Source organism: Pongo pygmaeus, chromosome X, assembly GCF_028885625.2.
Source record: "Pongo pygmaeus isolate AG05252 chromosome X, NHGRI_mPonPyg2-v2.0_pri, whole genome shotgun sequence".
NCBI lineage: Eukaryota > Metazoa > Chordata > Mammalia > Primates > Hominidae > Pongo > Pongo pygmaeus.
The window spans coordinates 25,166,265-25,184,147 of record NC_072396.2 but is presented as its reverse complement, the minus strand read 5'-3'; the positions used below and the strand labels follow the sequence as shown (position 1 = coordinate 25,184,147).

At 42.7% G+C, this 17,883-nt stretch overlaps 1 protein-coding gene across 4 annotated transcripts in view; it reads left to right on the top strand.

Moving 5' to 3' along the window:
* Positions 1 to 854: 854 nt before the first annotated feature.
* The window catches only part of PCYT1B (phosphate cytidylyltransferase 1B, choline), an 85,541-nt gene continuing 68,512 nt past the window's right edge, over positions 855 to 17,883 (top strand). Inside the window, exon 1 of one of the 4 annotated variants that reach the window (XM_054472672.2) lies at positions 855 to 1,211. In XM_054472672.2, the coding sequence (XP_054328647.1) occupies positions 1,095 to 1,211 (117 nt within the window). In that variant the 5' untranslated portion in view covers positions 855 to 1,094. The remainder of the gene's footprint in view (positions 1,212 to 17,883) is intronic. The other 3 variants (XM_054472673.2, XM_063659964.1, XM_063659962.1) reach the window with 3 other exon arrangements.

Below are 17,883 nucleotides of genomic sequence, written 5' to 3'. Positions count from 1 at the left end.
CTTCAGAATGCTCCTCTTAAAGTGTGAATGTCCCTAGATAATGTAGACATTAAAGCACCTGATCGTTAACATTCCATCTCTGATTGCCATGAGCATTTGGCTGAGGGCAGGGTACTTAGGAAATGGGACCCACGACTGGTAAAGTGGAGCCAAGAGAAAATAGAGCAGTGCATGGAACAGTGTATTGAAAGGCACACAACAGCAAGACTTCTTGAGGAAACTTTGAATAGCTGGGGACGGGGAAGAGTGGCTGACAGAGGAAGCAACTGCGAAGGGCAGCCAGGAGTAGGAGGCAGGCTGTTAAAGACAATCTACCTCCTTCAAAGTTCCCCCTAGGGCAGCCCCAGGGGAGGGCTCCAGGGCTACACCAGGCCACAAGGGGATCTGCCAGGGTTCACGTTGCATGAAGTCCAGGGGGTGAACACTCAGGTGCCCATAGTGAATGCCCGGAGGGGCCCTCCATTGGCAATTAGCACAGTGAATTTGGGCTTTGTCTTCAGGGTGACTCCTATTTGGCAAATATCCTGACTACTGCACATCATGCACTAGCTCATCCCAGGGACATGGTCCTTTATTAGTGGAGGTCTGCTATGTTATTTCTCAAGGCGTCCTAGGCCCCTCAGGAAGCGGTTTTATGTTATCTGGGTGGCGCAGCCCGGGTCCCGTGCCCAGAGAGGACGGAGACCTTTGCAACTGAATTAAACAGAAGAAACAAAAGCAGCAAGTTCGGGCCCGTGGGTACGGAGGGCTAGCCAATGGGGCCCGGCCGCTTCCCGGCGGAGTGGTACTATGATGACAGTAGCCAACCAGCGCGCTCTATGCAAATGAGATACTGTATCCCGCGCCAGCCGCTTCAGTGTCGTCTGGTTGTTATAGTGATAAACTGAGGCCTTGCCTCTTGGCTTCTGGGAGAGAGAGAGAGAGAAAGAGGCGGGGGGTAACCTCTTTACTTCCCCCAGGGAAGACAGAAAGAAGGGGAGAAGAAGCGGGGGATGGGTGGAGGGTAGGGGGGAGAAAAATACGTGACAAAGAAAACATTCTCTGCCTGGGAGGAGACTCTGAGGGTGTAGAGCTAGAGGGAGCATTCACTGGCCATGCCAGTAGTTACCACTGATGCTGAGTCAGAAACAGGTATCCCAAAATCCCTTTCCAATGAGCCTCCCTCAGAAACCATGGAGGAAATAGAGCACACATGCCCACAGCCTCGACTGGTAAGTAAAGACAAAGGATGGAAATGTATGCGTGGCTATGGCATAAAAGAGTTCCTTATGCGCCCGCAGCCAGCGAGGAAAACGATGCTTAAAGGATTTTCATGTAAATGAGAAGAGCGCTACCGCCTAATCCTTCTCAGCTGTTTATACTTAGCTTCTATATACCGGGCGCTGCTCTCAGTTTACAAAGCGTTATTGTATTGGCTGGGTAGGAAACGGGCTGCTTGGGATATGCTGTGTTTTTATGCTTCGGGAGGAGGGGAGGGCCTTTTTCCTTTTAGGTGTGTTCTTGTCTGAAGGTAAAAAAATCCTACAGTGCAATTTTAAGATGGTATTCTCTTTACCAAGCTCGGGACGAGTCCCTTGTTAAGTTTTAAATTCTAGCTAAGGAATGATTCGTTCCTCAACTGATTTTGGTGCCTAATGCCAATTTGGGGGGAAAAATGGAAACATGGAAGCAAAACTTCCCCATCCGTTTGAAAATGTTCAAAATAAATAAATAAATATATAGGAGTCCCTCAATGATTTAGTTAGAAATAATACGCATTTAAAACGAATTGTAAAACATTTCCAGAGTGTGCTGTGAGGGTTTCTCTTCAGGCAGTGGAAACCTGGGGACGCTACATTTATTTAGAAAGGGGCTGCATGCCTTTAAGAATGAAAGTGTGGAAACGGGGTACTGAGAGCGTCCTTCCGCCTCCGTAACTGCACTCCCAAATTTGGTCGTCTCTCTATCCCTGGTCAAGATCTTTTAGGTAGATGTGAAACTTCGTTCCCAACCACCTCAGCATGTGTCCTCAAGGAATCAAAAACACGCATGGGTGGTGGGTTTTCTGTGGTCCGAAGTCTTGTGGAACTTGGGGAGACCTCTCTTTGAGTCCCCCAATACAAAAGACACGCTAGTTAAAGCTATCCTTTCGTTTAGCGATTTCCCTCAAGTTAAAAGGTGGAATATTTTGATTGGCTGTGGAGTTTGACCCTGGGAAGAGTTTTTTAAAAAAGGATTTTGTGATGTAGCATTTTCTGTGAACCTGCAAAATTAGGGCTCACAGATGAGAAGGCCAACCCATCATAAAACTGTTATTTCTTAATAAGAGTTAATAAGGGTTCAAAGGAGGCTTAGAACAACTTCCTAAAAAGCACAAATACAGAGGAAGTTATATTAGAGTACTGTGGGCTTTTTTTCCCTATGCTTCTATTTTTAAAAATGTTTTCTCTTAGGGAAGTTTAATAGTAACTGTGCCCTAGCACTTTAGCCACTTACTGAATGACATACACAATGTAGTGTCTATGTTCTCATGAGATACAAACCATCCCAATAAGTTTGTTACTAAGGGATTCCTTTAAGTCACTAAACAACTCATGGTTTAGCATAAAGAAAATGACCACTAAAAGCATATTACAAGATCATCATATGCACATATACATATATACACATAAACAGAGAGAGAGACTCACTCTGTTTTCCAGGCTGGCCTCAAACTTGAACTCCTGGACTCAAGTGATCCTCCTGCCTCAGCCTCCCAAGTAGCTGGGATTACAGGCTTGTGCCACAGCACTGGACCAATATATATATGTGTATATATATGTATATATGTATATATACACACATATATACATATATGTATATATACACACATATATACATATATGTATATATACACACATATATACATATATGTATATATACACACATATATACATATATGTATATATACATATATACATATATGTATATATACACACACATATACATATATATACACACATATATATATTTGTGCCCATGCTTACCCAAAAATATATTTTTTAAAGTAACCACAATCTTCAAATTTGCATCAGATACCTTCCTGACAGAGGTAAAGGGCAGAGGAAAGAAAGGCGGCATCCAGCTCCAGTTTGTGAATCATTTCAGTCTCTTTTGCCTACTATTTTTCCTTCCATTTTTACCTCTTAGCTATTCTGCTTCTTGGTTACTTCTGCCTGAGGGAGATGGGCAGAGAAAATTAAGGGAAAGAAGAAAGTTCAAGTTACTTTCTTGTTTTTTTAAGATGGAGTCTCACTATGTCCTCCAGGCTAGAGTGCAGTGGCCTGATCTTGGCTCACCACAACCTCCACCTCCCAGGTTCAAGAGATTCTCCTGCCTCAGCCTCCTGAGTAGCTGGGATTACAGGTGGGCACCACCACGCCTGGCAAATTTTTTTTTATATTTTTGGTAGAGATGGGGTTTTGCCATGCTGGCCAGGCTGGTCTCGAACTCCTGCCCTCAGGTGATCCGCCCACCTTGGCCTCCAAAGTATTGGGATTACAGGTGTGAGCCACTGTGCCTGGCCAAGTTACTTTCCACTTTCACTTGTGACAGCTTATTCCAGGTGGTAACTCACAAGAACCACGCAAAGCTGGCAATGTGCTCTATACCCTCACCTCCCACCCATTGTAGAAATAAGGAAACTGAGGTTCAGAGAGGGTAAGTGACTTGCCCAAGGGTCACACTGCTTTGAAGGGAGCAGAGCTGGGATTTGAACCCAGAGCTCTACACTGGAAAAGTAGAAGATCTTTCTTCCATAACATACTCATAAGTGAGATACATTCCCTTCCCATCTTTTTGGCAGTTCTGGTTTTGTGTGTGTGTGTGTGTGTGTGTATCATACACATGCATAGGTATGATACAGATGTACATAAGTTGAACTGTTGAAGCACCTGCTTCAATTTACTTATGACACAAAATTTTCCACGTTGTTCATCATTGTCATGGGCTACTGAAATTTGACTCTGTTTAAACAGGGGCTTGCAAACAATTTATAAAACACTACTAAAATTTTCAAAGTGACTTTTCTCTTATTAGCTAACTTTGATCACTGTAGGGTTATATTCTAAATTTAGATTTATACTTCATAGCCTAACTTTCCTTTGCTAATGATCTTACTTTAATAACCAAGGCACATGCTAACTACTTAATAAAAAAGTTTGTTGATGAAGAGAGTGAGCAGCAAGTGAAAACATGAAATTAACATTTCTTTCTTTGGTTTTTAGTAGTTTCTGTTGATCTTGTACCTTTGCTAGTGTCTTCATTTTTCAAATTGTATAAATTCTGCATTTCTCCCAGCACCCAGGCATATAGCTCCAAATTGTATGTGGGTCACTGACACCACAGCCATCAACAGAGTGTGGCTACTGAGTTGCTTAACTAACTATGGAAAGTGTATGAAATATTTGCAGGGGGCCTGTTTAGGATTGAAGCTCCACACTTGGATTCTCCTTCAGAGGGCAGGCTCCTTCTCCCAGTTGCTGAAATGAAGTGGGGAGCGGGCATACGTGAGTGAATAAATAGACTTTAAAGCAGTCTATATTTTAGATCCCTGTAAGTAACAAATTGATAACAATATTGCAGATATGATTGAATTATATTTCAAGGGGAAGTTTTTCTGCCAGGAAAACTTGTAGTTTCTCTACCTGCCTTATTCTTCATTAGAGGAAAATATAAGAAAGGAGACGATTAAATAGAATGCAACAACTCTGATAAAGAAATTAGAAAAGAGATAACAAAAACATTACCTAGGTTTTATGATAGAGCCTATATTTTAGGAATGTAATCTTACCACCCTTACCATTTTACCATGGTGCTCTGATTTGAGATGCTTCTGAGAACTCTTTACATTGTTACAATGTTTACTCTTGATTCTTGACTTGTTTTCAGTTCTTTACTATTTTCCTGATTAAACATGATGCAAGGTGACTCATCAGCTTGACTGTCAAGATGAGAAACTGAGTGGCCTTGGGTGATATGATGTAATAGCCCTTCTTGGAAACCTAATTCCTGAGATACAAGGACTCCTCTGAGCAAGGACTGTGTCCTCATATCTTTCCAGCCCTCAGATTATGCCTAGAAAGATCCTCTGGGCTCAGCAGTTGTCCCAGAAGCCCTTTCTAACAAGGCCCAGCCACCCTGAAAGTTGTCTGCTTGAGAATTTGTTTAATGACCTTGGACAAGTTCTTCTAGGGGTGCATTGTGTTGTCAGAAGGAATTGTAATTCTAGACTGCAATAGTCACTTCCACAAAGATGGATATACTATGGATCAACTGAGAAGGTCTTGGAAATAAAAAAGGGTTGATTCAATATGCCACATTAGCAGGAGGAGTTCATTTCGGGTTTTACTTCAAAGTGGAGCAGTGCCAAGAGACTGCTGTCTTGCAGAAGGTGCATTATGTCAGTTTGGAGGTAGCATGCTCATCTGCTAGTGTTCAAAAAGATGACCAGATTTCCAGAGACATCAATGGCTTTCTTTGCTAATATTGCCATCTACTTAGCCACCCAGAACAGCATACATTTTAAAAGTGAAACACTCTTAATGCGCAATACTGGCAAAAATAAACAAACATGAGCTTCCTTGGGCATTTACTGTGGTCAACTGGAATTCTGCCTAAGGTTATTATTAGATATCTTCCTGCTGGTCTCTATCCAAATGCAACATCCATGTCTTGCAAATTGATACTAGTCAGGTGTATTTAGCATGGAATCAATCAATTAGTTTCTTCCATTCTTTTAGGTTTGTTCTCCCACTACCCCTCCAAGCCCCATTTGCCTAATGCTAAACCCTTATGGAAGAAATAAACCTAAATCAAATATGATAGGTAGTTTCTGTGTTTTATTTTGATGATTTAGCACATAGAAATCAAAAGAGTGCATGTATATGTCCTCAATCAGGCAGTGAGGAAGATTTAAAGTATTTAGCAATGCAGAGTTTTGGAAGATAACTGAGAGAAAACTGAGTCTCTTACCAATCCTTACCAACCCCTACCATCCCCTTACCCATGGGATCCACAGTCAGCCAGGTGGTTAACAACTTCCAGACACAACAATGCACCAGGTGCTGTGGAGAGAAATAAAAGAAGTGAATCCAAACCCCTTGCCCCTAAAGGGGCATTTCCGTTTAATAGAAGGTAGTAGTTTGGTTTGTGGAAGCATGCCAGGATGCTGAAATCCCTTAAGAGAGCTTTTTTGTAAGTTTGATTTTAACATATTAGACTTTCTTAAAAGCTGTTTTTTATCCATTGAGCGGAAGTACTTCCCAGCAGGGAGGACTCTGTTAACCCAATCCCCAAGTTAAGAAGAGTCCCTGCATTTGAAGAAAAGGTTTTACTTGCTCACCCCAATACATATTTTGGGACATGGAAAGGATCAATCTATTTTTGAGTGGATCTTAAGCCCTCATTGTGGGTGGCACATACTGGCCTAGAACTCTAGAACAGCTCTGCCCAGTAGAAATACAGCATGAGCCACATGTGTAATTGAAAATTTTCAAGTGGCCACAGTTTTAAAAGTTAAAAAAGGTGAAATTAATTTTGTATCCAAAATATTATGTCAGCATGCAATATAAAAATTATTAATGAGATCTTATATTATTTTCTTCATACTAAGTCTGAAATCCAATGTGTATATTGTGCTTGCAACACATCTCAATTCGGACTAGCTAATTTCAAGTGCTCAGTGACTACATGTGGCTTTACAGGGAGCTTAGACACTTGTCCAGCCCTGTTAGGATCAGTTCTGAGGACCTACAATGATAAATACTTTTCACGTTGCACAGTTCACGTATATATATATGTAGTCATAACTAAAACTGAACATCACTTTTCCTTACTTCATGTTTTGCACTGTTATACTTTCTATGCTATCCTATCTTATTCTATTTCAGTTAAGAGACTGTTGCAGCAATCTAGATGAGAGTTAATAAGTTTGAAGTTATAGAAGGACAGTGGGAAAGGAGAGAACTAGATGGATATGGGAAACACTAAGGAGGTAAATGCCCCAGGATTTGATAACTAAGTCTGAGCATGGGGCAGGTTCAATGAAAGATCAAGGGGCCAGGCGCAGTGGCTCATGCCTGTGATCCCAGCACTTTGGGAAGTGAGGCAGGTGGATCACTTGAGGTCAGGAGTTCGAGACCAGCCTGGCCAACCTGGCGAAAACCCGTCTCTACTAAAAATACAAAAATTAGCTGGCTATGGTAGTGTGCTCCTGTAATCCCAGCTACTTGGGAGGCTGAGGCAGGAGAATAGCTTGAACCCGAGAGGCGGAGGTTGCAGTGAGCCGAGATCATCCCACTGCACTCCAGCCTGAGTGACAGAGCGAGACTCCATCTCAAAAAAAAAAAAAAAAAAAAGATCAAGGAAGGCGCAGTTTGTTTTCTGGCTCCAACTAGTGAGTGCCATCACTGAGATGGGTGCGCCAGGGAAGTAGAGTTTGTGAGAGTTATGTCTGAGGTGCCATGGGGACTTCCACTTGGAGGTGTCTAGCTCATGTTTGGTTGGGGATCTCAGGAGAGAGTTCTGAGCTGGAGATATAGATCTGGGGGATAGCAAGGAGGAGATGGAAGTGAAATTGAGGCAGTGAAATGGATGAGAGTAAAATTGAGGTAGTTTCTGGACTGAGAAGGAAGTGGATGGAAATGGTTACCTAGGAAGAGTGCCTCAGGATAATCCCACTACAGGGCTAATTCTAGAAAGTAACTGACCCTGAGCCATCCTATCAGGCTCTTAGAGGGGGAAAATAGAGGAGCTGTAATTAAAGCTATTAGAATCCTCCTTCTATTCATCTGTCTCTACATGAAATGTGGTTAAGCTAATCTACTTTATCCCAGAATCTTCCCAGGTTGGAACCCTAAGAAAGACTATTTAAAGGGCCAATAGAAGAAGGATCATGAAAAGAAGACAGAGAAGTATTTCTCAAATAACTGGGAGATCAAGGGACCAAGGGCAGGGTAAGTTTCATGCAGGGAATGTCCAATAGAATCAAATGCAGTAGAGACATCAAATGAGTTAAGGAGGAAAAGTTTCCTTTGGATTTAAAAAGAAGAGGTCAATGGTGATGTTTCAGTGAAGTGGTGGGAGCAGAGGCTGGATGGCAGTAGACTGAGGAGCCTCTAGGTGGTAGGGAAGTGGAAGCTTGACTGAGAGAGGAAGCAGATAGAATGTATAGTACCCAGAGGTGGACAAATCAGGGCTTAGGGTTACTAGAGACTAGCTTTTCCCCTACCTTCTTTCGTTCCTTTCATCTTCCCTCCCTTCATCTTTTTTTCCTTTTATTTTTCATTCCTTTCATCCATCCAAGATGTCAAATCTTTTGGTTGGCTCATTCTTTTAAGATGATAGCAACTTGTGCCTAAATATAAATGGGAAAGAGCCAGTGGGAGAGGGAAAGGGTGATGGTGATGGGGACAACTGATGAAGGGAATGTCTCTTAGGCTGGACAGGTTGGGCTCCAGTGCACAAGTGGAAGGATTGGCTTCAGGGAGAAAAAAAGACACCTCTCCCACTATGGTGGTGAGGAAGCTGGCAAGGATGGTTTGGGTAAGAACAAGTTATAAGAGGAAGGGTACTGAAAGTTGAAGGCCTCTCTATCTGATAGCCTGTTTTTCATCTGTCAAGGTGGAAGCAAAATCATCGTGGCTTATTTCTGGCTAGTACGGAGGTATAATTCTGGTATATCCTGGGTAGTTGAGTCCAGCCCCAGGATATGTCCTCTCCTGAGGCCTCCAGGCTGTGGGTAGGGAGAAGTGGAAAGGTTGGGATGGTTCCTGATGAGATGCAGTGATGAGAGCAAATGGATCTGCTTCGTTGTGGTCTCTGGGACTCCACACCAATGCCCATCAAGCCAAGTCTAGATCTGGCCAGGGAGAGCTGAACTAGCCCACAGTGAAAGGACAGGGGGCTGGCAAGACAAATATGCTAAAGCTTGGTCTCGACTTGCTGGAGCCCATAGTCTTGTTCCAGTGTCAGTTTTGCCATTGAATTATTGTGTGCACTTAAGCAAATCACTTTCCTCTCTGGATTCCATTCTGTCCCCCACAATGGATTGGACAGATCCTTAGAGTGTGATTCTAGCTTTCATTGCCTTGGAACTTGGTCTACTACAGTATGTTCTGTTTGAGCTCATGCTCCTATCAAAAGTCTGGGCTACCCCATTCCTCACCCTCTGTTGGTTTTATCCATTTGGGGTAAAAACAGGTTGCATGATCTTATGGTAAGACACACTGGCTAAATATGAATAACAAATGTTCACAAGCACTTTGAAGTTTTACATTGATGTTGTACAAACCACTTCTGCTGTCTTCTGTTTTATTCTTCAGATGCTTCCTCAGACAGGTTGAATGTATTCCAAATCATATATGGAATGTTCTATTCATTGTTTAGAGAAACCTGTGTTGAATCTCTTCTTAATGTGAACAGTAGCCTCCTAATTTATCTATTTCATACTACAGAAATTTGAAATATTGGGCCTTCTTTGAGGCATGGCAGTATGGGCTTGAACTATAGGGGCCTTTCTTAACCAATGTTGTCCATCTAAGCTTGCTACTTGGGTTAAAGTCCAGCAGTGGGTCAGGCCATAGTCCCAAAACTCTTACATCTTCAGCTGGTGCCCCACACAAGGCTTCTTAGTGACCGTTAGGGAAATAAATGCAGGAAAAGAATTATTCCATCAGATCACTGGGGGGAAGAATGAAAAGGAAAAAAAAGCAAGGAAGGTAGAAACAAACTAAGTCATTGCAAGCTAGGCCTATTTTCTTCCAGTAATCTCCCAGGTAACAGCCTCTACCTTGCTAGGATCTGATTACCCGTTGTTGGCCTCAGACCATAGCATTATTGTTTTAACATTCCTACCTTCCTCTTTATCCCAGCATGAACTGGGTTGTATGGGAGGCTGGGAAGCTGACCTTGCTTGGGGATAAAGAGACAGTTTAGCGCTCAACGATCTTGAAGGCAGACTTGAAAACACAGTGATTAGAAAATAAAGCAGTGAGCCCTGGTAGTGTGCGCCTGTGTAGTAATGTGCAGGGCCACACGGGGCTAGCCTATTGAGCAGAATTCATTTTCATATAATCTCCTCCCTCCCGCCAAAATCTTTGACTTGGTGTTTTTGTTGTCTACTCGGTAATTCACGCGTGCTGAACCTGACATCAGGACGCTGAGGGTTATTTAAACTGTCATTTAAGAAAAATAACAACAACCATAATAGGGTAATAGAAACATCATGAATGATGTGTACAGCCTATTGCCAACCAAATGATGTTGAAAGCCCATTCCTGGTACATGCAGGCTTCTGTGTTTCATCTCTAGTGTGCCTAATATTGACTGTAGGCACAGTCACATAATAATAAATTCTATTGTACCTCCAAATTGTTTAGTTATAAGGTAATTGTTCTATATGAGATTCAAGGCTAGTGGTCTCACTCCTTTTTCTCCATGGGCAAGTCGGGGAATTGAACAACCATTCACAGTGCACACTGTATTGGGCACTGTGTTGAATGCTCTATATGTATTATCTCATTTAATCAGGCTGCAGACCCATGAAATAAGCATTACTATTCCTCAGTTATAAGTAAGGAAATAAAGAATCAAGTAATTTCCCAAAGATCCAAAAAGATACATATGTGTATTTTTGAGATGAAGTCTTGCTCTGTCACCCAGGCTGGGTGCAGTGGCATGATCTCAGCTCACTGCAACCTCTGTCTCCCAGGTTCAAGTGATTCCTCTGCCTCAGCCTCCCCAGTAGCTGGGATTACAGGTGCACGCCACCACACTCAGCTAATTTATATATATATATTTAGTAGAGATGGGTTTCACCATGTTGGCCAGGATGGTCTTGAAGTCCTGACCTCAAGTGACCCTCCCGCCTCGGCCTCCCAAAGTGCTGGGATTACAGGCGTGAGCCACCATGCCCGGCCCCAAAGATCAAATATTAACTGATTAAGCCGGGAGTTGAAATTAGATTTGTCTGACTTCTAAAGCCCCTATTTCCATGACACATAGTTCTCAAACTTCAGTGAGCAGAGAATTGTGTGCTCAAGCTCCCAGGTGATTCGGAAGCAAAATGTGCCTAGATGCACTTTGAGAGATGCTTTATTTAGCCCTCACAGTCATATCTGCTGTGTTTGGGAACAAGAATAGAAATAAATCAGATATCTATGTTCTTTGTAGTAAAACTAGAAATTCAATGTAAATATTTTGACCCAGCAGTTCCATTCCTAAGAAATTTGTACATATGGCCACCAAAAAAACTAGTATTAGGATGTTCTTAGCAGTGTTATTCATAATAACCCCAAACTGGAAACTATCCAAATGCCCAGCAGAAGCAGAACGGATAAAAAAAAATTGTAGTACATTCACACAATTTAATGCTGGGTAGCAGTGAGATTGAAGAATCTACAACCACCTGCAGGAATATGGATGAATCTCACAAATGTAACATTGAATGAAAGAAGCCAGATACAAAATAATATGCGCCACATGATTTCATTTCTATAAAATAGAAAATAAAATAGGCAAAGCTCATCTTTGATGTTAGAAATCAGTGTAGTGGCAGGAGCATGGGATGGATGCTGGAAGTATTAGGTTACTTGATGTGTGGCTGTGTGTACTTAGCTTGTGAAAGTCCATTGAGCTGCACTTAGGATATGTGTACTTTTCTTTTCTTTTCTTTGAGACGGAGTCTCACTCTGTCACCCAGGCTGGAGTGCAATCGTGCAATCTTGGCTCACTGCAACCTCCGCCTCCCAGTTACAAGCAGTTCTTCTGCCTCAGCCTCCTGAGTAGCTGGGATTACAGGCATGTGCCACCACACCCAGCTAATTTTTGTATTTTTAGTAGAGACCAGGTTTCACCATGTTGGCCAGGCTGGTCTTGAACTCCTGACCTCAGGTGATCCACCTGCCTTGGCCTCCCAAAGTGCTGGGATTAGAGGCATGAGCCACTGTGCCTGGCCGATGTGTGTACTTTTCTATATGTCTATTTTTCTTTAGTACAAAGTTTAAAGATATTATTATTCACAATAACGAAGAAAGGGAACACTCTACATTGTATTTCCCATTTCCAAATAATTCCAAATAATTCTGGTGATCTAATAAACTCTAAGGAATGGCATCAGATCCTACTTACATTTATAGCTCTTGGCTGCTAACAGAGCTTCAAAGTGCTCAGCCCTTCCAGGGGCCAGTATATCCAGCCCCAAAGAGAGTCTAGGTGAGCACCTGAACAAAACACCTTATGTCTAGGACCAGTCCAGCCCTAGTCAGGTAATCTGTGAATTAAAATCCATGGCCCCCAATTGTGTACTATGCCTGGCCTCACAGTCAGACAGGTTGTGGGCTGAGGAAATGGATGGCATTGGTTAGGTAGCAAGAGTACCTCAGAATAACCCTGCTACAGGATGAATTCTAGAAAATAGCTGACCCAGAGCCTTTGCATCAGGGTTTGGGAGGGGGAAAAATAGAAGAGCTGTAATTAAAGCTTTTAGAATCCTCCCTTTATCTGCCTATTGCTACAGGAAATCTGGTTAAATTAATCTACTTTACTCCACAATCTTCCAGGATGGAACCCTGAGTGACAACATTTAGAGAGATCCAATAGACAAAGAGTCAGGAAAAGAAGACAGAGAGTGCTTCTCAAATAGGTGGGAGATCAGAGGTCCAAGGGTAAAGCAATCACCTTACTGGTAGTTACACAGTTTTCTTGTAAAACATGGTTTCTGTTAAAGAAATCATTCACTTTGCAGAAAATATCATCTTTGGAACATCTTTCCTTTAGTGACTCAGAAAAAAAGAGGTTTTATTATTGAAATAGAATCTAGCAAATACCTCAAGCTGAGACATGTTAGAAATATCTGTACTTCTATCCAAGTATATTGCAAACCTCCCACACTGCATAATTTGTTCTAATGCTTGTTTCTTTCAATCTTCAACAATGTTTTCTATATGTCTTCTAAATATATTTGCTGACAAAGGAATGCATTTTAGTTTGACATCAGTTTTTTTTTCTACACATTAGGGCAGCTAGTTTTACTGTAGCATGAAGAACAGATGATTTTGCAATGGTATGAGACTTTTGTTTTTTCTCTATTGAATTATGGAAACTCAAAAAGGCTTCTAAACATTTATCGTTACATGTAACAGTATTTTGTGACATACTGGATTGAGTATCACATGACTCGCAACATTGAAACATTAAACATGAAAAAATCATAGAGGTTTATCTTCATGTTCTGGATGCTTCATTTTAAAATATGTTAATAACTTCATACCATCATTAGCTAATATCTCAAGGTGATATTTAATGTTATTGGTAGCAGATATTTCTAATGGTCTTCTGTGAGTTAATTTTCAATTCAGCTATCTTCTTGTCAGATCAGATTGGGTTGTCGTGGTTGGTACCCGATAATGTGGTGGCTGCAGAACTTATACAGGGAGTAGAAGGGTCAGCTCTGCCATTTTCTTGTTGTTCACTTGTGTTTGCATTATCTTTGCTTTCCTATTTCATTGCAGGAAATGTTTTTGTTGTTGTTGTTTGTTTGTTTGTTTGTTTTTGAGATGGAGTCTCACTCTGTTGCCAGCCTGGAGTGCAGTGGCATGATCTTGGCTCAGTACAACCTCCGCCTCCCAGGTTCAAGCAATTCTCTTGCCTCAGCCTCCCAAGTAGCTGGGACTACAGGCATGCATCATCATGCCCGGCTAATTTTTGTATTTTTAGTAGAGATGGGGTTTCACCATGTTGGTCAGGCTGGTCTTGAACTGCTGACCTCGTGATCCGCCTGCCTCAGCCTCTCAAAGTACTGAGATTACAGACGTGAGCCACCGCGCACGGCCTGCAGGAAATGTTTTAAGCCACCTGCTGATTTATGTGCATTGGTTTAGTTAAAACTAGATAATATAATCCACAAATACCTTTATCTAGGCTCAGGTGAACTTCAGTATATTGCAATAAGCTGAAAGCAAATGAAAAAATATCAGGCGGTGCAGGCCACCCAACTTTCACATTCCCTTTAGGATACCTCATGTATTTGATGTGGAAGGAGATGGGGCACCAGTGTAAACCCATATATCAGAATTAGAAGGCCAGGTGTCATGGCTCATGCCTGTAATTCCAACACTTTGGGACACTGAGGTGGAAAGATCACTTGAGCCTAGGAGTTCCAGACCATCCTGGGCAACATAGTAAGACACTATCTCTACAAAATTTTTTTTTTAATTAGATGAGCATGGTGGTATGTGCCTGTAGTCCTAGGAGGCTGACGCAAGAGGATCGCTTGTACTTAGGAATTGGAGGGCGCAGTGAGTGGTGATGGTGCCACCGCACTTCAACTTGGGTGACAGAGTGAGATGCTGTCTCAAAACAAGCAAACAAAAATAGGTATTTTTCTTGGTTTTTGTAAAGCTTTTTTTTCTTATTTTTTGACATGAAAAATATAAAATATAGTAAGTCCTCACATAACATTATCAAGAGGTTCTTGGGAACTGTAACTTTAAGCAAAATGATGTAGAATGAAACCAGTTTTACCATAGGCTAATTTATGTAAACAAGAGTTAAGTTCCTATGGCATATTTCTGGCCACAAAAACATCACCAAACTTCTTTTTAAAATTTTTTATTGATATATATATTGAGACAGAGTCTCGTTCTGTTGCCCAGGCTGGAGTGCAAAGGTGTGATCTTGGCTCACTGCAACCTCCATCTCCTGGGTTCAAGTGATTCTCTTACCTCAGCCTCCGGAGTAGCTGGGATTACAGGCGCATATAACGACGCCCGGCTAATTTTTGTATTTTTTAGTAGAGACGGGGTTCACCATGTTGGCCAAGCTGGTGTAGAACTCCTGACCTCAAGTGGCCTGCCCTCCTCGGCCTCCCAAAGTACTGGGATTACAGGTGTGAGCCACCGCGCCCGGCCTGATTACATTATATTTGTATATACTTATGGGGTACATGTCAAATTTTGTTACATGCATAGAATGTGTAATGATCAAGCCAGGGTATTTAGGGTGTCCATCACCTTGAGTATTTATCATTTCTACGTATTGAGAACATTTCAAATCTTGTTTTCTAGCTTTTTTTTTTTTTGAGACACAGTCTTGCCCTGTTGCCCAGGCTGTAGTGCAGTAGTATGATCTTGGCTCAGTGCAACCTCCGCCTCCCAGGTTCAAGCGATTCTCTTGCCTCAGCCTCCTGAGTAGCTGGGATTACAGGCATGTGCCACCATGCCCAGCTCATTTTTGTATTTTTAGTAGAGACCTGGTTTCACCATGTTGGTCAGGCTGGTCTCGAACTACTGACCTCAGGTGATCCACCCACCTTGGCCTCCCAAAGTGCTGGGACTACAGGCGTGAGCCACCGTGGCTGGCCACTTTTCAAGCTATTTTGAAATACATAATACATTGTTGTTAACTATAATCATCCTACTCTGCTATCAAATGTTAGAACTTATTCCTTCTATCTAACTGTATGTTTGTACCCAGTAACCAACCTCTCTTCATCCCCAACCCCGCTCACCCACACACCCTTCCCAGCCACTATCTCAATGATAGTAGTATCTATCATTCCACTCTCTACCTCCATATGATCAACTTGTTTAGCTCCCACTTATGAGTGAGAATATGCAGTATTTGTCTTTCTGTACCTGGCTTAAGTGGCTCTGAAAAGAACCTTTGGTTTGTAAAAGTAGAAGTTGTTCACTTGGAGCTGGTGTACTTGGTGAGGGCCTTGGTGTTGTCAGACACAGTGTGCTTGGCCATCTCCCTAGGCAGCAGGCGCAAGCTGTATGGATCTCCCTGGAGGTGATCGTCGAGTACTTGTAATGCATCAGGAATGATGCACTTGAAGATATTGACAAATGAGTTCATGATGCCCATGGCCTTCGATGAGATGCCAGAGTTGAGATGGACCTGCTTCAGTATCTTGTAAATGTAGATAGAGTAGCTTTCCTTGTGGCTATGCTTGTGATTCTTGCCATCCTTCTGGCTCTTGGTCACACCACCTTCTTGGCACCCTTCTTTGGAGCAGGAACAGACTTGGCTGATTCAGGCATGTCACCACAAATCAATAACTATACTGAGAAAGAAGCCACTTCAACACCACCACACTTCTAAATAAAGACCAAAACACTCCTAGTATCATTCAACATTGAAATACATGTGAGCTATGTATACATTTAAGAAAGACTAATAAAAACAAGGTAATTATTTACCAGCTTATTCCAGTTCAGGGTAGTGGGTGACTGGGACCTATCCTGGCACCTCAGGGCACCTGGTGGGAACCAGACCTGAACAGGGCACCATCCCATCGCAGGGCACACTCATACACACACCACACTCATAACACTGGGACAATTTTTTTTTTTTTTTTTTTTTTTTTTTTTGAGACAGAGTCTTGCTCTGTCACCCAGGCTGGAGTGCAGTGGTGCAATCCCGGCTCACTGCAACCTCCCCCTCCCAAGTAGCTGGGATTACAGGCATGCGCCACCATGCCCAGCTAATTTTTGTATTTTAGTAGAGACAGGGTTTCACCATGTTGGCCAGGCTGGCCTCAAACTCCTGACCTCAGGTGATCCGCCCGCCTCGGCCTCCGAAAGTGCTGGAATTATAGGCGTGAGCCACTGCGCCCAGCCCACATTGGGACAATTTAAAGACACTAATTAACCTGCTGTGTACATCTTTGGGATGTGGGAGGAAACCAGAGTACCCAGAGAAAACCCACACAGATATGGGGAGAATGCGAAAATGCTTCATGGACAGTAGCCCTGACACGGAACCACAATATGTTTTTTTTTCTCATCCACATTATAATGAAAGGTCATTGAACAAAATGACATTATTCAAGGATCTGAGGTATAAACACAAGTGTTGCTGTCTAATGGATTGTCTTGCCCATCCCACATTAGAAAACATTGGTTTAGGCATTCTAAATCTTACCGTTGGATCCAACCATCAGGGAGAAAAAGCTGTATTTTCAGGGTGCACGTTCGTTTGGCCCCTTGAAGAAAATGCTTTTCTGAACCGCTTTTTGGTGCTGGGGTTCTGCCTTACATGGAAGGCACTATGGAGACAAACATAAAAAAACAGGACTTTCTGGCCAGGCGCAGTGGCTCACGCCTGTAATCCCAGCACTTTGGGAGGCCAAGGCAGGCGGATCACGAGGTCAGGAGATCAAGACCATCCTGGCTAACATGGTGAAACTCCGTCTCTACTAAAAGTACAAAAAATTAGCCAGGCGTGGTGGCGGGCACCTGTAGTCCCAGCTACTCGAGAGGCTGAGGCAGGAGAATGGCGTGAACCCAGGAGGCAGAGCTTGCAGTGAGCCGAGATCGCACCACTGCACTCCAGCCTGGGCGACAGAGCGAGACTCCACCTCATAAACAAACAAACAAACAAAAACAGGACTTTCTGTACTAGGAGGCTGTTGTTGAGTGTGTCAGTACCGATGTTACTACAGTATCACTCAGCATGCCCTTTAAGGTGGCACCACGGGAGGAATTTCTCTCAGAACTCAGCATCAGGAAAATGCTGTGCTTTTTCCTCAGTAGCTATTTTGCTTTGTGCTTAAGGACAACATTAACTTTGTTTTCCTCTTTGCTGTGACTACTGGGAGCTTAAAGCCATTTTTGTAGTCTTACCTTTTTGAAATATAGAGGACTGTGATATGCATTTCTTTGGGCTCATTTCACCCCTGACCTTTAAAAAACAAACATATTTTGGCTGGGCGCGGTGGCTTACGCCTGTAATCCCAGCACTTTGGGAGGCCGAGGCGGGCAGATCACCAGGTCAGGAGATTGAGACCATTCTGGCTGACACGGTGAAACCCTGTCTCTAGCAAAAACACAAAAAATTAGACGGGCGTGGTTGTGGGCACCT